The following is a 20569-nucleotide window of genomic DNA, read 5'->3' on the forward strand; positions in this document are numbered from 1 at the left end:
ATTAAAGTTAAAATTCGAAGTTGTTGACCTTGACTCATATCTTACCTAGCCAATGAGATGGCTTAGCAAGACATCCATTATGGATTCAACATTTGTTTTTATTGTAAGTCAGTTCAAAGGACTTGGACTGATACGTTTAACATTAGCTAAAAGCATCTTAAACTAAGACAAGAATGAAGCCTATTAAAAATCCTGTGAGTTGTATTCTAATATGATGTACGAAATATTTATTGAAATGGATGGAGTGATATTAATTATTTAAAATACAGGAAAATGCTTTATTATTATTTTTAGAAACTTTTATTTCATCTGCATATGATATCAAGGAAACGACCGATTTCAATATCTATTTTTCATACACAGTGGTATTCAGTAATGATAAACACCCAAAACAAAACAAAGAAACTTGAATATAGATGTTACATTTTATTGATTGTAAGCAACTGAACAATCGCTACTTTAAAAAAAATAACTTTCAATGCATTCATGGAAATAATTTGTTAGGATAAAAATTCATATCCTAGTCTCAAGGGAATCACACATTCAAAGGATCCACAATTAAGGGAACCCAAGTCTTTCAACTGGAGACAAAATTGTATGAATACTATGGATTCTGTTGAAGATTAAGGAGATACATTGAAACTTTGTCAGAATGAATAAAAAGTAAAAGATGGACAGTGAAATTTCGTATTAAATGGTTGAGCAGCAAAATGCGAAGAATCTGTCCTTCGGCCTTCCGTAGTCTACAATGATTCAGAAGTAATGAAATATGGAGATAACGAACACTATTCAAGCTCAAAGTCCATTCAAACAATACAAATCGGGAGCAGACCAAACACTGACCTCCAAAACATCAGAGATGGGATCAGATGTCATGGAGGAGTGAGCATCCCCTGCCACCGTGTGCTCATTGTCATGATCGGTAAATAACGGAAAAATCCGTCGGCAATTTAAAGTGTAAAACGGCCCTAACAATTATTATGAAAAAAGTCAGTCAGCATATGGCTTAATGATAGATTGTATTTGCTGACAAGGTCATTGTATCGACCATAGAACTTACGAAATTATTGCTTTAAACGAGACTGTTGATATTCTTGTTTCATCAACTTGTTTGTCAATAACTTACCTCGTATTAGAAATTGTTCATACGTAGAACATGCTCTTGCGTATCGAATCAACTGATAGATATACACTACATATGCAGGTGATAAGGGTATATTGCTGCATAAGTAAGGGAAGTTGACGATTGAAAAGTTAAGGTCATCACGTTTATCATAAAGCTTTGTTGTTAGATTACCATTAACGTCTTTTTCTAATAAAATATCCAAATATGAAACAGATGTGTCAGACTCTGTGGTATCTTTTATCTCAAGCTCACCGGGATATATCGTGTCGACAAAAGAATGGAAATAACCATTGTTAATTGACAAGACGTCGTCAATATATCTAAATGTCGAGTTGAAGGCCACAGCAAGTGTTTTCTTCTTTTCACATATTTTGAACAAATTCTGCTTAATATGTGTAAAAAATAATAACGGGGCGCAATTGGTACCCATGGGAATTCCAATAGAGTGTTTGAAGACCTGGTCTCCTAAAACCACATAGATATTGTCAATCAGAAACTCGAGCATCTGTTCAAAAAATTAATGCTTTTCACTATATAATCAATAGGGCCCCGCCCTAACACCAGAAGCCCTGACCCAGGGGCCATGAATTTCACAATTTTGGAAAAAAACATCAGTGCTTAACATAACATGCACATAGTTTGTTTAAATGATACCCAGGAGAAGAGAAAAAGATTTTCAAAGAAATAATGCACTTTCACTAAATGATCTTTATAGCCCCGCCCTAGCACAAGAACCCCTGACCCTGGGGCCATGGATTTCACAATTTTGGTAGAGGGCCCAATGCTTATTACAATCATGCCAACAGTTTGACTGCTTGATGTCCAGGAGTAAAGAAGAAGATTTTTAAAGATTGCATCAATTTTGGTGGTTTTAGCCCCACCCCTGGGGCCCCAGGAGGGCAGGGACCATGAAATTCTCACTTTTTGTTCCCCTTTATCCAAAGATGTTATATGCCAAAATTGGTTGAAATTGGTTTAGCGGTTCTAGAGAAGAAGTTGAAAATGTTCAAAAGTTAACGCACGACGGACGACGCACGACGACGGACAAATCAGATAGCAACAGGTCACCTGAGTGACTCAGGTGAACTAAAAAGAGAAGAGAAGAGAAGAGAGAGAGAGAGAGAGAGAGAGAGAGAGAGAGAGAGAGAGAGAGAGATATCTTTTTATATTTGAATGCTACTAGAAAATGACATTGATGACAAACTAACAACTAAACTTTACGATAAACAAAATGAATTTAACCTTTCTTTTGTCAAATCTGCTCATTTACCTTTGTTAACAGCATACATGTATGATGTTTATTTCTCCCATGATGCTATATGCAAGTATATGTTCTGCATACGAACAATACTCAACAGAGGCAGGCTACTGACAAGTACATTGATGTTACAAGGATATCAACAATTTCGTTCAAAGTCAACATTTCTATGATCGATACAATGCCCTTTCATTTTCAACCTGTAGTTAGATTGAATGTTGACTGACGTATTTAATAAACATCGTTAGGCCATTTTTTTTTCAAATTGAATTTTCTCTACCCGATCAAGACAAGGGGTTCACGATGGGTTTGACAGGAGATGCTTACTCCTCCATGGCACAGTATCCAACCTCTAGTATTTTCAGAGATCCGTGAACAATAATTGGACTTTTGAGCATGATTACTTTTCATCGTCTTCAAATTTCATTCTACAACTTTTCAAGATGACCGATGACTTTCAAAATCTATCTATCACGTGTGTCGGAAGATAATTCTGACTCAACCCGTTGGTTCCTTAAACTTAAATTTGCCAGCAAAGGAATAGATGCAGTGAATATTAGTAACATCCTTAACAGTGTTCCAGCTAGGATCTGAAAATGGAGGGGTGCAAGAGAAGGGCACTTTTTCGCAACCTACCGTTTGTCACGAGCTTTGTTACATAGGCGTATCTTATAATATTAATGAATTCCCTCAAATATTAATTTATTTAACCTTATTGATTTTAAGATATATAAAAAGAGTTTTAAAAATCCTCTGAGAATAAATATTACTTTCTTTCTCTTTTTTAATCATTTTCTATTCTTATTTCCTATTTTCAATAATAGCACTATACTTCTTATTATAAACTAGCTAGTGTCTTTCATTATTCAGTGCAGTACATGTTGATGTTCATGTGCTGATTGAGTCTGTTTTTGGCAAATGTATAAAATAGATACAGTATCTGTAGGTCATCAGTAACATATTAGTATTAAACTTACAATTTAAAGCTAATATCATTTTTGCTTGTTTTATCATATTGGTCATGTTGGTGGCAGATAATTGATTAATGAAATTAAGATTTTAAACTTCTGCAATGAAATCGAATACAGTTAAATATCTGTAAATGTATAAAATACCTTCCAGAGTGTCAAAAATTATAATGAAGGAGAAAATAATTGTTTCTGTTAATTGAATATTTATACTTGTTTCTGTACTATTTAAATTTTAAATTCCTCCCTTTTTTTTTAGAAAAACGTTAACGATTTCAATAAAAGTGAAGGGTGAAGGTCAATGTTAATGCTACTTTCACTTCGTGATTTATTTTTAGAACGCTATAATACAAGACCCTAGTTTTATATTAATTAAAACAGATAGCTTGGACATTCTCAAATTATTTCAGCTTTTAACCCCTATTCAGACTGTCAAGTGATCAAAGTAATTACCTAATCACCTGTTATTGAAAGTAAGCACCTGTATAGTACATAGGTACCGTGATGCGAGTTTCATTGCGTAATCGTCCATGGCAGGAGGTGTGAATTGCTGATTGTCCTTAGGTAATCTGCTTTGGAACACATTAATTATTTTAATGAGGGAAAAGGACAGTCAGAATGATACGGGAAACTAACAAGGGACACAGGGGCGCCTGTGGGAGGCAGAGGGGCGCACTGATTTGAGGGCGGGGCCCGGCGCCCCTCCATTTCACCCTAGCTGGAACACTGCTTAATCAAAAGTTCAGTCTTGCATTCCACCATATTTCAAGTTGAAGTCTACACCCTGCATTTCCCACAGGTATTCTCAAACTGTTGCTTCGAAACCAAATCTTACAGTCTAGATAATGAACAGCTAAAACAATATCCTTTTGAGTGTACTCTGCTCTTCTTCTTTCAGCTATAGTCCTCTGGACACGTCATCACCGGTGATGTGAATACAGTTGAAATGAAGACAATCAATTTAAAAGGTCCTAAATCCCGATCTTTTCGCAACAAAACATTTCTATTATGAATTCTGTCGAAGATTATGCCAGATTGTTGGGCTAAATATGAAGGGGGAACTGAACACTTTGTCAGAATGGATGAAGTGTTTTAGAAATATATTAGAGAACCGTATTAGAAAATTAAAAGACAATATGCAAACCATCTATCCTTTTATTTTCACTAAATCGGAGGTAATAAAAAGAATTAGAAAGACTACATGAACAATATGTAGAGGTTCCAGCAGAAAAGGTCTGTAACAATATTGTCTTTGTTTGTAAGGCTCATTATTATATCTGTACTTAAGAACTTGGTTTTAATTCTACGTCTGGAACTTAAACTACAATTCGCTTTCTTAGGATGAAATTCTTCAAAATCACATTTTATTGTTCAATACTTTTTCCTTTCCCTCTGCCATTTCTCAACACAGTGTCATAGGCTGTGACGTCTTAGTGGAGCGGTTGAGACGTCATAGCTTAGCTATTGTGAGATTGAAAACATTGTAACATGGACTTTTAGCAACATATTTGGGAAGAAATTGGCAGTTTACTCTCTATCAAGATGGTTTAGTTACTCTCTCTATCTTATGTCAGACCAGAAATTATGTTTTACTTACTTTGATATACTTTCACATTGTGACAGAATATCACTTTGGTATCCTTTCACACTTTCACACTGTGACAGAATATAACATTTATTCAATAAATAAATCACAGTATTTCACTATTGAAAATGTAATAAATATATTCATTATATGATTGAATAATACCTAACTCTATGATTGGCTGAGATCCAACAATGCAGAAAAAATACTACGTTATATTCACCTGCACGTGACCTTCCAGGTGAATATAAGGATTTATTTTCTCTACATTGGTAAAAAAATAGATCGGGAAATTCCAAATTGATACAGATAGTTTCGAAAAGCTACCGACTTCCACTCAGGTGAACATAACTTATAATTTGGGGTGGGGTTAGTTGTGGGATGGGGGGTGCAGGGGACCGACCCCCACACAATTTTTTTGCTGAACGTAAATATTTACTTTTAATTTAGACTATAAATATTCATTGAAAGGCTAGTCCCCCTCTAATGGACCTTATTCACCCACCCCCTAAACCCAACCCAACCCCAAAACAAAGTTTTAAGATTTAAAATCTCTGTTCGTAGGGGTTAAGATTTTTTTTCAGCTGTCATTTTTCCCTGATAATGTCCCCCTTTCAAAATCATTCCTGTAAAAGAGCCTGTCAACTAAAGTAGATTTTTAAAAAAAATTCCAAATGAACACGACTGGTTACGTTCATTTATATGGCATGTAAAAGTTTCAATATTCGATCTTTTGCATTTGTATTGATTAATTTTCCATTTAAATTCAGTCTATAATTTTCCATTCGAATTGTATATTTTTCCATTTGTATTGTATGATATTTATTTGTATTCTATAATATTCCATTTGTATTCTATAATTTTTCATTTGTGTTGTATAATTTTTCATTTGTATTGTATAATTTTTCATTTGTATTCAATAATTTTTCATTTGTATTGTATGATTTTTCATTTGTATTGTAGAATTTTGCATTTGTATTGTATAATTTTGCATTTATATTGTATAATTTTTCATTTCTATTGTATAATTTTAATTGGTATTTTATAATTTTCCATTTGTATTGTATAATTTTTTTACTTGTATAATTTTTTACTTGTATTGTATAACTTTTTATTTGTTATTGTATAATTTTTATTTTTATAATCAATAATTTTCCATTTATATTGTATAATTTTTCATTTGTAATGTATAATTTTTCATTTGTATTGTATAATTTTACAATACAAATGGACAAATATAGAATACAAAAGGAGAATTATACAAATGAGAAATTATACAATACAAATGGAAAATTATACAATACAAATTTAAAATTATACAATACAAATGGAAAATTATAGAATACAAATAAAAATTATACAATACAAATAAAAAAAAAATACAAAATAATACAATACAAAATTTAAAAAAAAACCCAGTACAGATGGAAAATTATACAATACAAATGGAAAAGATCGAATATTGCAACGTTTGACATGCCAATTATTTAACCCTGCTTCTCTCATTGTATTCGGCTAGGACTTCGGCAAATGTAAACAAGTAAGATGGCATGAACTGCTTAATGAGTTCGTATCATTTAATCATTGAATCATAAAATACAACAATTATTGCTGATTTTCTTAGTTAATACGATGATTTAGCCACCTTCGAGGTACAATATTGTACTCCTCGGGTGGCTAAATAATCGTATTGACCTCAAAAAAAAAAAAAAAAAAAAGAAAAAAGAAAAAACAAACAAACAAACAAACAAAACATCAATAGTTGTATTATATATATATATATATATATATATATATATATATATATATATATATATATATATATATATATATATATATATATATATATATATATATATATATATATATATATATATTAGGGATGGCAGTTTGTAACCGGTTAATCGATTACTCGGTCGGAACGATGGTAATCGGTTAGAAAATCTGTAATCGGTTAGTCGAAAAAAAATAGAATGTATGTAAATTTGAATGTAGTTTTCTTAAATTCATTTTTATAAAACAAACCTCTGCATAGATGTTGATAATTTAGCGTTTTCACATACTTATTTAAGTTGATTTGGTGGTAATTATGGCTCGCCGGATTGAGATCGCGGGGTAATTGGTCAGTTTGTGAAGTGTTAATTACTGGTTAAACAACAAGTCGTTACCCCGACAGTCCTGTTACTCTTTAATGATATTATAATTAAGTAAATCAAGTATGAGCTTAGTGAATTGGTATGTATCTTTTGCAGTTATCCATCAAATTATATTTACAATGTTTGTCTTATAATTTATTAGACAAACATTGTAAATGAAGCGAAAGTTCCGACTTAATTTTGATTATGGTAGCAATGCTGTATGAAAACTTGTGTGACATCATCTATGTCTGATATCTCAGGCATGTTTCACGGGTTTTCTTAATTTTTTTCCTGTCGATTGAAATTGAAATAAAATATATATTTACATGAAGATTCGTGATCAAGGTAAACAGAATGTTTCTAACTTTTAATGTCTTTTTAGTCTTCTTGTGTTTATGTGAATAGAGGTTCATGGAAAAAAGTCATGAAAATGTGTATTTTGATACGATTAACCGGTTAATCGGTCGGAACGTGTTGCGGTTAACCGATTAGCAATTCTGTATTCGATTGCCATCCCTAATATATATATATATATATATATATATATATATATATATATATATATATATATATATATATATATATATATATATATATATATATATATATATACTCTAAATTGCAAATGAAAACACACTGCAATAAAATTTATGAATATACATGTATGCATCTTAGGGGTTCTAAGAAATCGTCGCTGTTAATCAATTTTTTTATCTACCACTAAGGACAAGTCTATATTTATAAATAATTTAAAGAATTCTCTCATAAAATTTATTTATACGAGTTTAAATACGGATGCAAAAGCCATTTCAAAAGGTACATCTTAATTCGATTTATATCAAGTGGGATAAGTTTTACATATTTACGTGATTTTTATGTTGTTTACATGCATGTTTAATCAATTAATAAAGCTTAGAATTTAAAAAAAGAAAAAGATTTGCTATTATAAGCTTTAAAATATAGTTTATAAAAATTTATTTGGTTGAGTTAAATACCATTTTCATAATAATTTCTTTTTATACAAATCAATAGTCACAACATGGTAGAAATTTTGTAGCGATGTGCTTACCTGTATGAAAAAGCGCATGTTCTGATGAAGACGATCTAATTAAAATCTGATCCTTTGATCCGCTCGCATAGATCGCTACTCTTGAGTAGCTATCTATCTGAGTGGATGAAAGGATCTGATTTTTATCAGACTGGTAAAAGGATTTTCAGAATAGCTTTATGGTGTGTATATTTATCAAAAATTACGCTTATATGGACAGAGTTAGAAATACCTGTATAATTTATAGAACATCTTAAATTCCACTCTTCCATTTATTTATAATAGTCGCCCGCGTGGCGCAGTGGTAGAGCGTTTGTCCCTCTGTCTGTCTGTCAGTCTGACCCACTTGGTTTTCCGCACTTTTTTTTCTAAACACTTGCAGATATTGAGCTGATTTTTGGTATATGGGTGTATATTGATGAGTTACAGATCAAGTTTGCATTTCGTTCCGCTTTAATGATTTTTGACGGAATAACGATCTTTCAATTTTTCAGGGTTTTCCGCAATTTTTTTTCTAAACGCTTGCAGATATTGATCTGATTTTTGGTATGTGACTTTACCTTGATGAGTTACAGATTAAGTTTCATTATGTTCCGCTTCATTGATTTTTGACGGAATTATGGCATTTTCAATTTTTAACGGGAACCAGGTTACACTTGCCGGTAGGGGGCTAGTATTGCTAATGCTTGTTGGTTTGGGTGCGATGTGATCTTTTGAGTCCTAAGATATTTTATTCATATTATACATTGTATACAGATGCAAAACAGAGTTTGTTATTCTTGGAGGCTGTAAATCTTCTCTAATGACAATATCAGATCTTATTCATATTATTTACAGACGCAAAACCGAGTTCGTTATTCTTAGAAGCTGTTAATCTTCTCTAATGACAATATCAAATCTTAATAGCTTTTGATCCTTTTATATCAATAACTCTAAACCATTAAGAAAATAAAACCCGAAATCATTCCTCGTGATACGTTAAAAACTAGTAGATGAAAGATATGAACTAAAATAAACACATAACAGAACTTCTCCATTCGAATTGTCATATATATTTAGTTGTTTTCAATATCATCAATCATATATAAATGCAAAAATTGGCTGATATCTTCTAGGAAAATTGTTTTTCGAGAAAAAAAAATCATATCCCTCTCAGAGCACTTCCTCTTTATTGATTATATGTCAGCCATATTTATCATAAAGGAATCGTCAACTTCATTATACAATTTTCTACTCATCAATTATTCAATGAGAAGTCATCTGACAAAGTCAATTACCGAGCAGTCAATATTGGACAATTCACTTTCACACACTGTTAAAGAAAAATGACAAATGCACAATTTTTGCATGCTTTCTTTCATATTGGATTTGTGTTATACAGTGGTAGGTATTTGAAAAAAAAAAGTTTACTAACTTCATAGAATTAAGTGTTTCATGTATTTTAAATATCGTTTGTTTGTTTGATTTTTAATTCGCGAAGTTGACAACGATATCATATACGTTGTCATCAAAGATACTAGTACACTATAATAAAGGTGCTGTAATTAGGAAAAAAATAAGGTGCATTGACCCTCTGATAAGAGGTATAACTCTCATTGGGATAAATTACTATTATTCCTTTATAAAATTGTCAAGTTAATTCATGTAGGCCATTCTTAAAAAATTTTGCCCCGCAAGGTATTTTGAAATTATGTGCATTTTAGTTATAAATGATATTTCTTTTGGAAAATCATGAGTGCTAAGGGAAAAAAACCCATGAGTGAGCAGAAGGGTGATGAACCTTAAATGAATAGCAATTATACTTTCTTATTTTATTTAAAACTTACAGGCGAATCTGGGTAGTTGTTAGTAAAACAGTCTCTGATTTCCGAATAATAAATGAAATAATGTTAAAGTTTATCAGTCGAAATTGCAGAAAGAATAACTCTTTATGAACAAACATTTTTATGTCTCTGATTACCAAATTATAATTGAAATAATGTTCAAATTTATCAATCGAAATTGCAGAAGAAATAATTCTTTATAAACCGACATTTATGTCTCTGATTACCAAATTATAATTGAAAAAATGTTCACGTTTATCATTCGAAAATGCAGTAGGAATAACTCTTTATGAACCAACATTTATGTCACTGATTACCGAATAATAATTGAAATAATGTTCAAGCTTATTAATTGAAATTGCAAAAAGGAATAACTCTTTATGAACCAACATATCTGTCTCTGATTACCGAATTATAAATGAAATAATGTTCATGTTAATCAATCGAAATAGCAGAAGGAATAACTCTTTATGAACCAACATTTACCAGTGAATGGATCACCGTAAAAGCTCAAGATGACAATAAGTGTGAATTCTACGTCCATTTTCTGGATGGTTTTAAAACAACAACCAGACCTGTCAAAGTAATAGTTGAAGTAAAAATCGAAGATGGTGGAGAATCGTTCATCTTTAACGCTTTCGGTTCCTCGCCACGAGATGATGACAAAAATGAGAAATATGGCGGGGTTGTTTATTTCTACAATGCTAGTGGTGTGCTAATTTTCTTGCCAAACAAGTATAATAAAGCTGATGACGGGAAAGCTGTATATCTGGGTTTGTAAACTTGTATTTTTTGTTTGTTTGTTTTTTTCTTACTTTTTTTTGTTTCTTTGTATTTTGAAATTAAACATATTATTTTGGTCGTAATAAAGACCATTCCAGACCTGTGCATTAAAAATATCAGAACAATCAAGGTTTTGTTTTAAGTGAATATCAATATAAATTTAAAATTTTTACGCAAATGTCATGAATCACAATTTCTGCAAATATTTCATAAGATAAGGAAAAAGACAAGTGAGTGTAAAAATGTTGTCAATCTAATCCAAAGCAAATACATGATGTAAATATATGCAAAGACTGGTCTCTTTCACTCCTTTATGTTTTTAAATATGTAAAAATCTGCAATTAAGCATCTTAACTTTTGGAGCTATATAAGGTGTACAGAAAAAAGTTTAGCATTTCCTAGTTATTTTGAAATTAGAAATAGTAAATTTGTTGTTGGTAACTGACCATAGGACTTAAAAAAGAGACCCATGGGCCTTGATGGTAACCTTAGTATATTATGAGTACCTCTGGTTTCACCACTTTAGCCAAACCTGGAAATGGAACTCTGGCCCCATGTGACAACATTTTTTAGGGTGCTGAGGACTGTATAATCATTGTTATATCCATACAGTTTGTCCCGTTTGTCCCATACAAGTTCTGAAGGTAAGGTAATAAATTTTCCATATACCGGTACATCCAACTGAGCCCCACGCTGTAGCCTGACCCATAGACATCGGAGACATAAATTATTTTATTACAGGCCTACAGCTAATTATAACAATGCATACAATTTGTCTGCTAGATATCTATGACATTTAAAAAAGATATTGAATGATGTAATGCAATGCAATAAATGACCAACCTAACCCAACCCTAGGGTCTGAACCACTGATCAGGGGGCCATGAATTTTACAATTTTGGTAGAGAGTGAGTGTTAATTATAATCATGTAAACAGCCGTTTCTCTGTTACCCGTATAGTGCATTTTCAGTGTCTGATCAACTTAGACTCACCCTGCGGTCTTAAGCTATATGAAAAAGAAGCAACCTTATAGTTTAGAAATAGGGTTAAGTACTCCTTAAATCATATAATAAGTTTTCCAACTAGATGTCTTTTTAAAAGAGGACAATTTTCAAAAAAGTAATGTATTTGTAAATTACTAGCATGTCCGATTTAGCCCCACTCTGGGGCCTGAATGCAGGAACAAAAAGCCATGAATATTACAACTTTGGAAGAGTTAAATACACAATATAATAATTCATTTTTCCCTTCTCATTGTCCATGAGTGAAGCACAAGTTTTTAGACTGCTATTAACAGGAGTAAAAAGAAGATTTTTGAAGATCGCATAAATTTTATAGTTTTTGCCACATCCCTCAGTCCCCAGGGGAGGAAGAGACCATTAAATTCACAAATTGCTTCATACATGTACCAAACCTGGTTAGAATTGTTTCAGCCATCCCAGAGAAAAGGCCCTTTGTATACATAATTAGTTCCATAAAATGTATTGATCTCCAGATTTCAAAAATCGATAAGCAATGGTTATAGCTCACTTCAGTCTCTTATTGAAATTCATTATTCAAATCTTTAGGACGAATCTTTGGTAGATTTGGAAGTGTTTTCACTGCTTGATGATTTGATTTATGAAGACGTATATATATATATATATATATATATATATATATATATATATATATATATATATATATATATATATATATATATATATATATATAAAATGGCAATTTGTAATCGGTTAACCGGTTACTCGGTCGGAACGATGTAATCGGTTAAAAAATCTGTAATCGGTTAGTCGGAAAAAAATAAAATAGGTGTAAATTTCCTTAAAACACGATTTACAATGTTAAAAAAAAAAACCCCGAATATTGATAAGTTATAACGTTTCCACATTTAATTCGGCTGATTTGGAGGTAAATAATTTAATTAAGACTCTAAAGATTGAATTTGTTGGGGGTAATTCATCACTTTGCGAAGTGTTAATTGCTGTTTAAATACCATGTCGTTATCCAGCCTGTCTTAATTGTGATATTAATTAAATCTTTGTTGAGTTCTGTTAAATGATTGCTATATGTGTATCTTACCCAGTCTGTCCTTTGCAGTTATCTATCAAATTATATTTTCAAACAAACATTGTAAATTATTTCAGACTCAGTTTCTGTTTATGGTGACAATGCACAATGACCTTGTGTTGTAACAATATCAATTTCTGCGATATTTAAGAGATGTTTCATGGTTTCCTTATTTGTTCTTGCCGTTGAAATAAAATATAATATGTAGCGTACTAATCAAGCATTAACGCCTTTTTCAGTTTTCTTGTATATATAACTAGAGTTTACTTGAAAAATGAAAAATGAAATATAAGGAAAAAGTGTATTTTGATACGATTAACCGATTAATCGGTCGGAACGTCTTTCGGTTAACCGATTAGCAATTCTGTATTCGATTGCCATCCCTAATATATATATATATATATATATATATATATATATATATACACACACACACATACATACATACATGTTATAATTGAAATGTTCTGACATACTAGTATCAGGCATAAATTTTTTGAGCAGGCCCGTAGTACGCAGGGTGGGGGTGGGGGACAGAGGAGGCGCCCTCCACTTATTCTTCATTCTGAGAAATTTGAAATTTTTTGATGTAGTTTTAAATGTAAATATGTAAATTTTCATTTGGAAGCTGCCCCCTCAACCTTATTGTTGTTTTACGGCCAAATAGTGGTAAATTCCAGCATTTTAAAAATGTACCGTCAAGTTGGAGAAAGGCCCAACTAATGATTAAACTTTCTCGAGATAATATGAGCTGTTTTTAAATTTTAAATAAATCAAACATTTTCTGTGATTATGTTTACCATTTGTACATCACTACAACATTACTATGTATGGATGTACAAAAAGATAAAACAAACTTAAGTGGGTTTTTTTTTTTACTTTTCATATATAATGCATTAACAATACATATATTTTAATAACAACTTCTAATATATTTGACTTTTATGAAGAAAAATATTTGTTACGGGACTTGTACATTTGTTAACACAATTTCTATGTTGCAATCTGGAAAATGGTTCGTAATGTTAAAATTTATTTTAAAAGGAGAAAAGGACGTTTGGTACCAACCAACCTCTCATTCAAACGAGAAAATTAAAAATGAATTTGTTGATGCGGAAGTTCGAGTAAAGATGTGGCGATATGACGATTTGCCCCCACAGTACGATTCTGGTTTCATATACACAATAAAATCAAGACATCAAGGTAAAATAGGAATGTGAACTGTTTAAGAACCCTCTATATACTGCACACTAAAGAGTTCCGATTCCATGGTATTTTTCTGCAGTTAGAGTGATCTGCTCTTATATCTTAAATGAAATAAATTGACATCTTAAGTCAATTTGTAATCAATTCAAGCAATTCAATTAGTTTTATTTGGCCTAAATGGATTAATTGAATACTTTATTTGCATGTACTTTTCCCATTTAAGTAAGCAACAATAATTTCAGTTCAACAAAAATTAATTTCTTTGAATATTTTTCTGGGGGTCAGTGGCAGGTACTCTATGCTGAAAATTAAACAGATAAACTTTTATATGTTATAATTTTCTTAGAGTCCAAAAAACAGTTTTTGTGGTGTATAGAGGGTCCTTAAAAGGGATATAATGTAGATCACAAAATTTTCGTGACACCTTATTTTCGTATAACAGACATATGGTATTACAATAGCGAAACATAATTAATTTTCACGAAATTTTGCTTATTGTTCTAAATAAACTTTAGTGACATAAGTATACGCGGGATTAAAATTTTCGCAAGTACGCGGTCTAGCGTTAATAAAGTTCTCGGAAATAAAAAAGTGATTTACAGTCGTCATATTAATGAATTCAGTTTTAATTAAACGAATTTTTTATTTTGTAAAAAAAAAAAATAACCGTGTAGTATATACTTTCTCTTGTTCCGGAGTGTCGGAATTATCCCTGTCATACTGTAGATTCCTAAATTTACGCGAGGAATTAATTATCGCGTAAATTCGCGAGAAACGCCACCAGCGAAATAAAATTACTCGCTTTTATTTTTATTGTGCTCATTTATTTATATTTTTCATCAGTCTGTATTGTTGTGCTGAGCTTATTTTCCCAATTAATCCTTGAATAACTTGAATATCTTGGGGCCATACGTATTCCAAAATTAAAAAGCATTTTCGGGAGATTGGTTAAGAAAAATTGTCGCAAGTTTGGAAATGTTTGTTTATATTTCAAAACATTGCATCGAAGATTATAATTATTTCTTTAATCAGGCCGACAATTGTTAAATATTTTAACCCAAGCAGTATATTTAACAAAACTGTAACAATCAAGCCTTTTTTAAGACGATTGGTTTCATCATTTGGAGCTTCAAAATGTCATTTTTCAAATTTATGTTTTGGTTGTATACACTTCAAATCTATATACTTATTTCAAACATTGACAAACACGTAGAATTCCTTACAGTATGCATACAAAGGTCTACATCCAATTCTATTTCCTAATACCAATGTCAAAAACCTATTGCATCATGAGGGTAGGATGACACATATGAAGATAAATCAGAACTTATTTATTTCCTCGATTATTCTAATATATTAACATGCTCATTGAATATTAAAATATGAATTATCGGCAAACTTAACATCCCTAGGAAGAACTTTTTTCAAACAATTTATTAAAGTCCTTGCAGCAAAGCAAATAAAAACCTAAATGGATATAAAGTTGATTAAAAACAAAACGAATATATATACTTCTCAGCTTTTTTTTGGCAAACAAAAAGAAAATAAAATTCATCTTTCTTTTGTGTTGCATGTCAAAAGTTGCATTATTCGACTATATAATGCAAATAAAAAAGTATTTTTTACAATACAAATAGAAAATAATGGAAAATTATACATTACAAATGGAAAAGGTCGAATATTGCAACGTTTGACATGCCATACTTTGTAGATAAAATTCAATTAGAGGTGCCCATCAATTTGACTTCAAATCCAGATATGATTGTAGTCCAAGCTGAACCAATAACAATTTTGGACGAAATGCCGGGACTTATTTCGGAAGGAGGCGGTAGTTTTGTAGCAATTGTTCACTTTAATTTTCAAACAAAACTTTAATAAAATTGAATTATTTTCTGCAAGCAAAAATTGAAGAGAGGAGTCACTATTTCGTTTTTATAAATCTCTATTTTTATTAATTCATCTGACATAGGCGTTCCGGGATGTCTTGGTTGTGGTGAACAAGCTGGTGGACTGTCATTTGCATACAATGCTTCTCATGTTCGACTGTGGGTTAAACTGAACTGTAAGAAAACATTTTTTTCTTCTAGCTTTCGATTATATGTATAACAAAATGATAATAACATATATCATACAAAGATAAGGAAATATTCCAATAATTGCTAGATCCGATAACTAGTGCAGCAGACGGATGGGGAGACAGAGACTATCCATCAAACCGTTTAATGTCCTCGGAAGTGAAAGTCAGGATTCTTGCCTGGATTTTTGACAATGCAGTGAACACATGTCAATGGAAAGAAACATTGACAACAGACATTGCAGTATCTGTACAAACAAGTCCGAAGATGATATTCACGCGTGAAGTGGTAACCGAAGCTTCTCTTGTGATGGTGAAGGTACGTCATTCATTTAGTGCCCTGTTCACACGGAGAATTTAATGCGAATTAGTTTAATTCGAATTAGTATACTGCGCATTAATTTACTGCGAATTAAACTCCCTGTGAACAGGGCATTAGTTTACGTTGCATTTTACTGCCATGTGAACGCAATTTATGCCCTGTTCACACAGAGAGTTTAATTCGCAGTAAATTAATGCGAAGTAAAATAATGCGAATTAAACTAATGTGAATTAAACTGTGTTCACACGATAGCTAATGCGAAATATATACATTTGTGGTATCTCTGTATTATATAAACATGCAGAGAGAAAATATCTTCATACCTGTATGAAGTTTTTCGAAAGTCATAGGTCATTACGTGACCTAATCACGCAGCGCAGCAATATCTACATAAAAGGACTTACTTATCAATATAGCATGTTTTTCATGCATAAAAATGTACAAAATACGCAAGTAAAATAATAATCATTTTATTTACAATGTAAACGAGTATTTAATACAGTTCTTGATCGATTTTACATACAGAATAGAAAACTACGTGTTATAAGTTTCATGTCTGAGCTGCATAGTCTCAACGTTTACCCTTATTTTTCTCGCAGACCTCTGTGATAATAATTTTTTTTTCATTAAACTTTACTCACAATAAATTTGAAAATCTGCTGAAAAACATCAATGTAATGCAATCACGCCACAAACAGCTGACAAACACTGCGCTTTGGAAGTTCGGTAGGCACACCTCCATCATCGAGATCGTTGTGACGTTGTCTTAACAATGTAAGTGTTTCACGATGTACTTGTTCATAAATCAACTCTTGAATTCATAAGGAACAACAAGCATGGCTTTGGCATGGCTTCCACTTTTATTGAACACGTGACAAGGGAGCAGTCATTGTATCATGCATAATGATGATAGTGAGTAATCATTATACATATATAGAATACTGTCACATCCCCCTTTCTTTAAAATGTTAAGTTTACAAATTTCTGCTAATACTGAAACTTTACTGTCCTTGAATGATTGTCCATTTGAGTGTTTGAAAACCATGACCAAATCACTATAATAATTAAACATTAAACAAACAGTTTGTACATTCAACATGCAATATTATGTCAGAGAATGAGAAACAAGATTTCATAACAATCAAGTCTGACTAGCAAATACAAGGCTATTTGCCCTGTTAAGGAGACTAGGGATTATTATGCCCTCAACACAGTCTTCCTTTGCAAACTAAACTACAACAGTAAGTTTTAACTAAGGCAAGTAATTATTTACATGAAGTCTAAGCTAAACTTAGAAATAGGTAGAAGAGGAGTTTTTATTACCTCTTTCACTATCTACCTTTGCCCTACACATCACGGTAACGCATTGGTTTCACAACTACACGACCACTACGTGTTTTCATTGAACTTGATGATACTGGTTGCTTGGGACGCTGAACAGGTACGGAATCTTGTGTATTGCGTAATTCTGATGTTGGTGGAGCTGGTTTTGGTTCATTACTGACTATTATAGCGAGCGCAGCGAGCGGCGCGAAGCGCCGCTCGTCACTGCGAGCTCTAACGACAACGCCTGGGCGATGAGAAAATTCGGACTACTGCACATTCATTCAATAGAATTTTTTTCCGCAGTAATTCTGGACCCACAATGCATCGCTTGTTTAAGCTACGTTCTCGCGAGAATAACAACTGCAGTTTAACTATCAAAAAATAAACTCGCCTTGATTTAATGGATATATTGCAGATAAATAATAAATAAAACGTTCTTCATTAAAGTCAACAATGTTCAGGCTTCGGTTTGGTAAATACGACGTCATGTGACGTCAGAGTCTAGACGCACCAAATGTCACGTGCAGTTTGATGAACGAGTCCGATCTAAATTAAACCTGAATAAATATCTGCGCTCGCCCTAACGGTCGCACCGTCAACATATTAGGAACTGGGTCATCATTGCACTGTGATTGATCAGTCAACAGTTCAGGCTCTGAATTTTCATGATCAGGGCGGAATGGTTCTCGACTAAATCGGAGATGACGTCGATTGCGTCGGTATACACGACCATCCTCGGTTCTCACTTTGTATGAATGTATATCACTCTGTCCCTGAACAAATGCTTTTTTCCATCCCTTTTCATTTCCTGTAGGTCTAATACGAACGGTATCTTCTTCTGATAAGGGTTTCAGCTCCTTAGCTCCTCGATTATAGTAGTATGTCTGACGTTCCTTGCGTTCATAGAGTTTTTCCCTGGTGCGGTCAGCATAACGTGGTCTGAGTAGATATTCAGCTACTGGTAATAGCGTTTTGGTGCGTCTACCAAAAATCCGTTGTGCAGGTGAGTAGCCTATTCCTTGAGTAGGCGTATTGCGTAGATCCAGAAGCGCCAAAAATGGATCTTTACCGTCCATTGTACACTTATGAATAAGCCGTTTGGCAATCTTTACAGAGTTCTCGGCCTTGCCATTAGATTGTGCATATCTAGGGGACGCTGTAACATGCTCGAATTCATAACTTTTACTGAATTCTGCAAACTCTCGACTTCCAAATGGCGGTCCATTGTCCGATATTACTCCATCTGGGATTCCATGACGTGCGAACTGTGATTTCATCATGCGAATGATTGAACTTCCTGTTTTACTATGAAGTCTCTCAACCTCAAAGTAATCTGAACAGTAATCTGCGAGTATGAGGTAATCTTTGCTTTCACATTCAAACAGATCACATCGTATTGTTTGCCAAGGACGAATAGGAATCTTATGGCTGATCATAGGCTTCTTCTGTTGATCATCCTGGTAAGTATTACATGCAGCACATTGACCAATGTACGATTCAATGTCCTTCGACATATTTTGCCAGTAGACATAGTCCTGGGCACGACGGATACATCCTTGGATACCAATATGAGAGTTATGTATACGCTGTACTATACTATGTGTGATAGATCTAGGAACGACAACTCGCTCGGCCTTGTAGATGACACCGTTTTGAACGACTAACTCCTCTCTAAACGGAAAATACACTTGTATATCCGGGTGGACTTCTTTCGAAGAGTCAGACCATCCATCAAGTATGATCTTCTTCAGCAACTGTAGAGCTTCATCTTTTTCTGTAGCTTCCTTTATCTGTGAATATCGTTCATCAGATATTGCTAAGTAGGTGCGGTGGTTGATGCTGTGTATGTCATGCATGTTCTCTTCAACTGAATCAGAGTCAGTGATAAGATAGGCCCTACTTAAAGTGTCAGCAAAACACATCTCTGTGCCCTTTTTGTACTCAATGCTGTAGTCAAATTTCTGCAATCTTATATAGCATTCTCTGCAGACGCTTGGGTGCATTATGCAGGTTTTTACGTACAATGATTTCTAGGGGTTTATGATCTGACTGTATCATAACATGTCGTCCATATGTATAATTTTCAAAATGTCCCATGTCAAACAATGCGGCTAAAGTCTCCTTCTCTATCTGTGGATAGTTCTGTTCTGTGGCTGTCAGTGAACGTGAAGCATATGCGATAGGATGATTATCTTGCATAAGGCATGCGCCTAGTCCAGTAGAAGAAGCATCACATTGCAAAGTCAGTTTCTTCTTTGCATCAAAGAATTTAAGAACAGGTGCACGAGACAAGGTGTCCTTGACCTTGTCAAATGCTTGTCCGTGGATATCCGGATCCCATGCAAAATGAGTCTCTGCTCTCAGAAGATCTCGAAGTGGACTGGTGATCTCAGACAACTGCGGTGCAAAACGTTGCACAAAATTTGTCATTCCCAATAATCTCTGAACTCCTGCCTTGTCTTCTGGGGTAGGTATTTCATGTATCGCCTTGAGTTTTTGTGGGTCAACACTCAACCCATCCTTGCTGATCACATATCCAAGATAAGTAACAGATGTAAGCTTAAGTTTCATCTTACTCTGGTTAAGCTTTATGTTTCTCTCCATACATCTCTGCATTAGGGCTCGAAATTTCACATCATGATCCCTTTCAGCTTCTTCATCTGTCTCACCACATCCGTAAATTAACACATCATCGTGTATAGGTCTGATACCTGGAATGCCACTTAAGGCGTCGTCCATTCTCCTTTGGAACTCCTCAGGTGCGACAGAGATACCAAATGACATCCTCAACCAGCGATATTTGCCCCATGGCGTAGCAAATGTAGTTAGGTAGCTGCTATCACT

At 33.1% G+C, this 20569-nt stretch overlaps 2 protein-coding genes across 2 annotated transcripts; one reads left to right on the plus strand and one right to left on the minus strand.

Annotated features, from left to right (window-relative positions):
- The first annotated feature begins 2687 nt into the window (after positions 1–2687).
- On the plus strand, positions 2688–16438 carry LOC133204847 (uncharacterized). The gene is made up of 5 exons (XM_061340593.1): positions 2688–2739; positions 10399–10719; positions 13845–14000; positions 15973–16065; positions 16167–16438. Exons 1-5 carry the CDS (start codon positions 2688–2690, stop codon positions 16436–16438), a joined length of 894 nt encoding a protein of 297 aa, XP_061196577.1.
- A 1838-nt stretch (positions 16439–18276) lies between these two features.
- LOC133204849 (uncharacterized protein K02A2.6-like) lies at positions 18277–19647 on the minus strand. The gene has a single exon (XM_061340594.1). The coding sequence runs from the start codon at positions 19645–19647 to the stop codon at positions 18277–18279; it is 1371 nt and encodes a 456-aa protein (XP_061196578.1).
- Between the last annotated feature and the right edge of the window lie 922 nt (positions 19648–20569).

This window comes from Saccostrea echinata, unplaced genomic scaffold, assembly GCF_033153115.1.
Source record: "Saccostrea echinata isolate AGI-Se365-2 ecotype Australia unplaced genomic scaffold, CSIRO_AGI_Sech_v1 ptg000054l, whole genome shotgun sequence".
NCBI classification, from domain to species: domain Eukaryota; kingdom Metazoa; phylum Mollusca; class Bivalvia; order Ostreida; family Ostreidae; genus Saccostrea; species Saccostrea echinata.

Bases quoted from the DNA above. Each gene is read 5' to 3' on its own strand.
- LOC133204847 (XM_061340593.1), top strand. From the start codon at position 2,688: ATGGGTTTGACAGGAGATGCTTACTCCTCCATGGCACAGTATCCAACC. The intron at 2,740-10,398 runs GTATTTTCAGAG...CAATCGAAATAG, and splicing joins GGCACAGTATCCAACCTCTA to CAGAAGGAATAACTCTTTAT. The intron at 14,001-15,972 runs GTAAAATAGGAA...CATCTGACATAG, and splicing joins AATAAAATCAAGACATCAAG to GCGTTCCGGGATGTCTTGGT.
- LOC133204849 (XM_061340594.1), bottom strand. From the start codon at position 19,647: ATGTGTTTTGCTGACACTTTAAGTAGGGCCTATCTTATCACTGACTCT.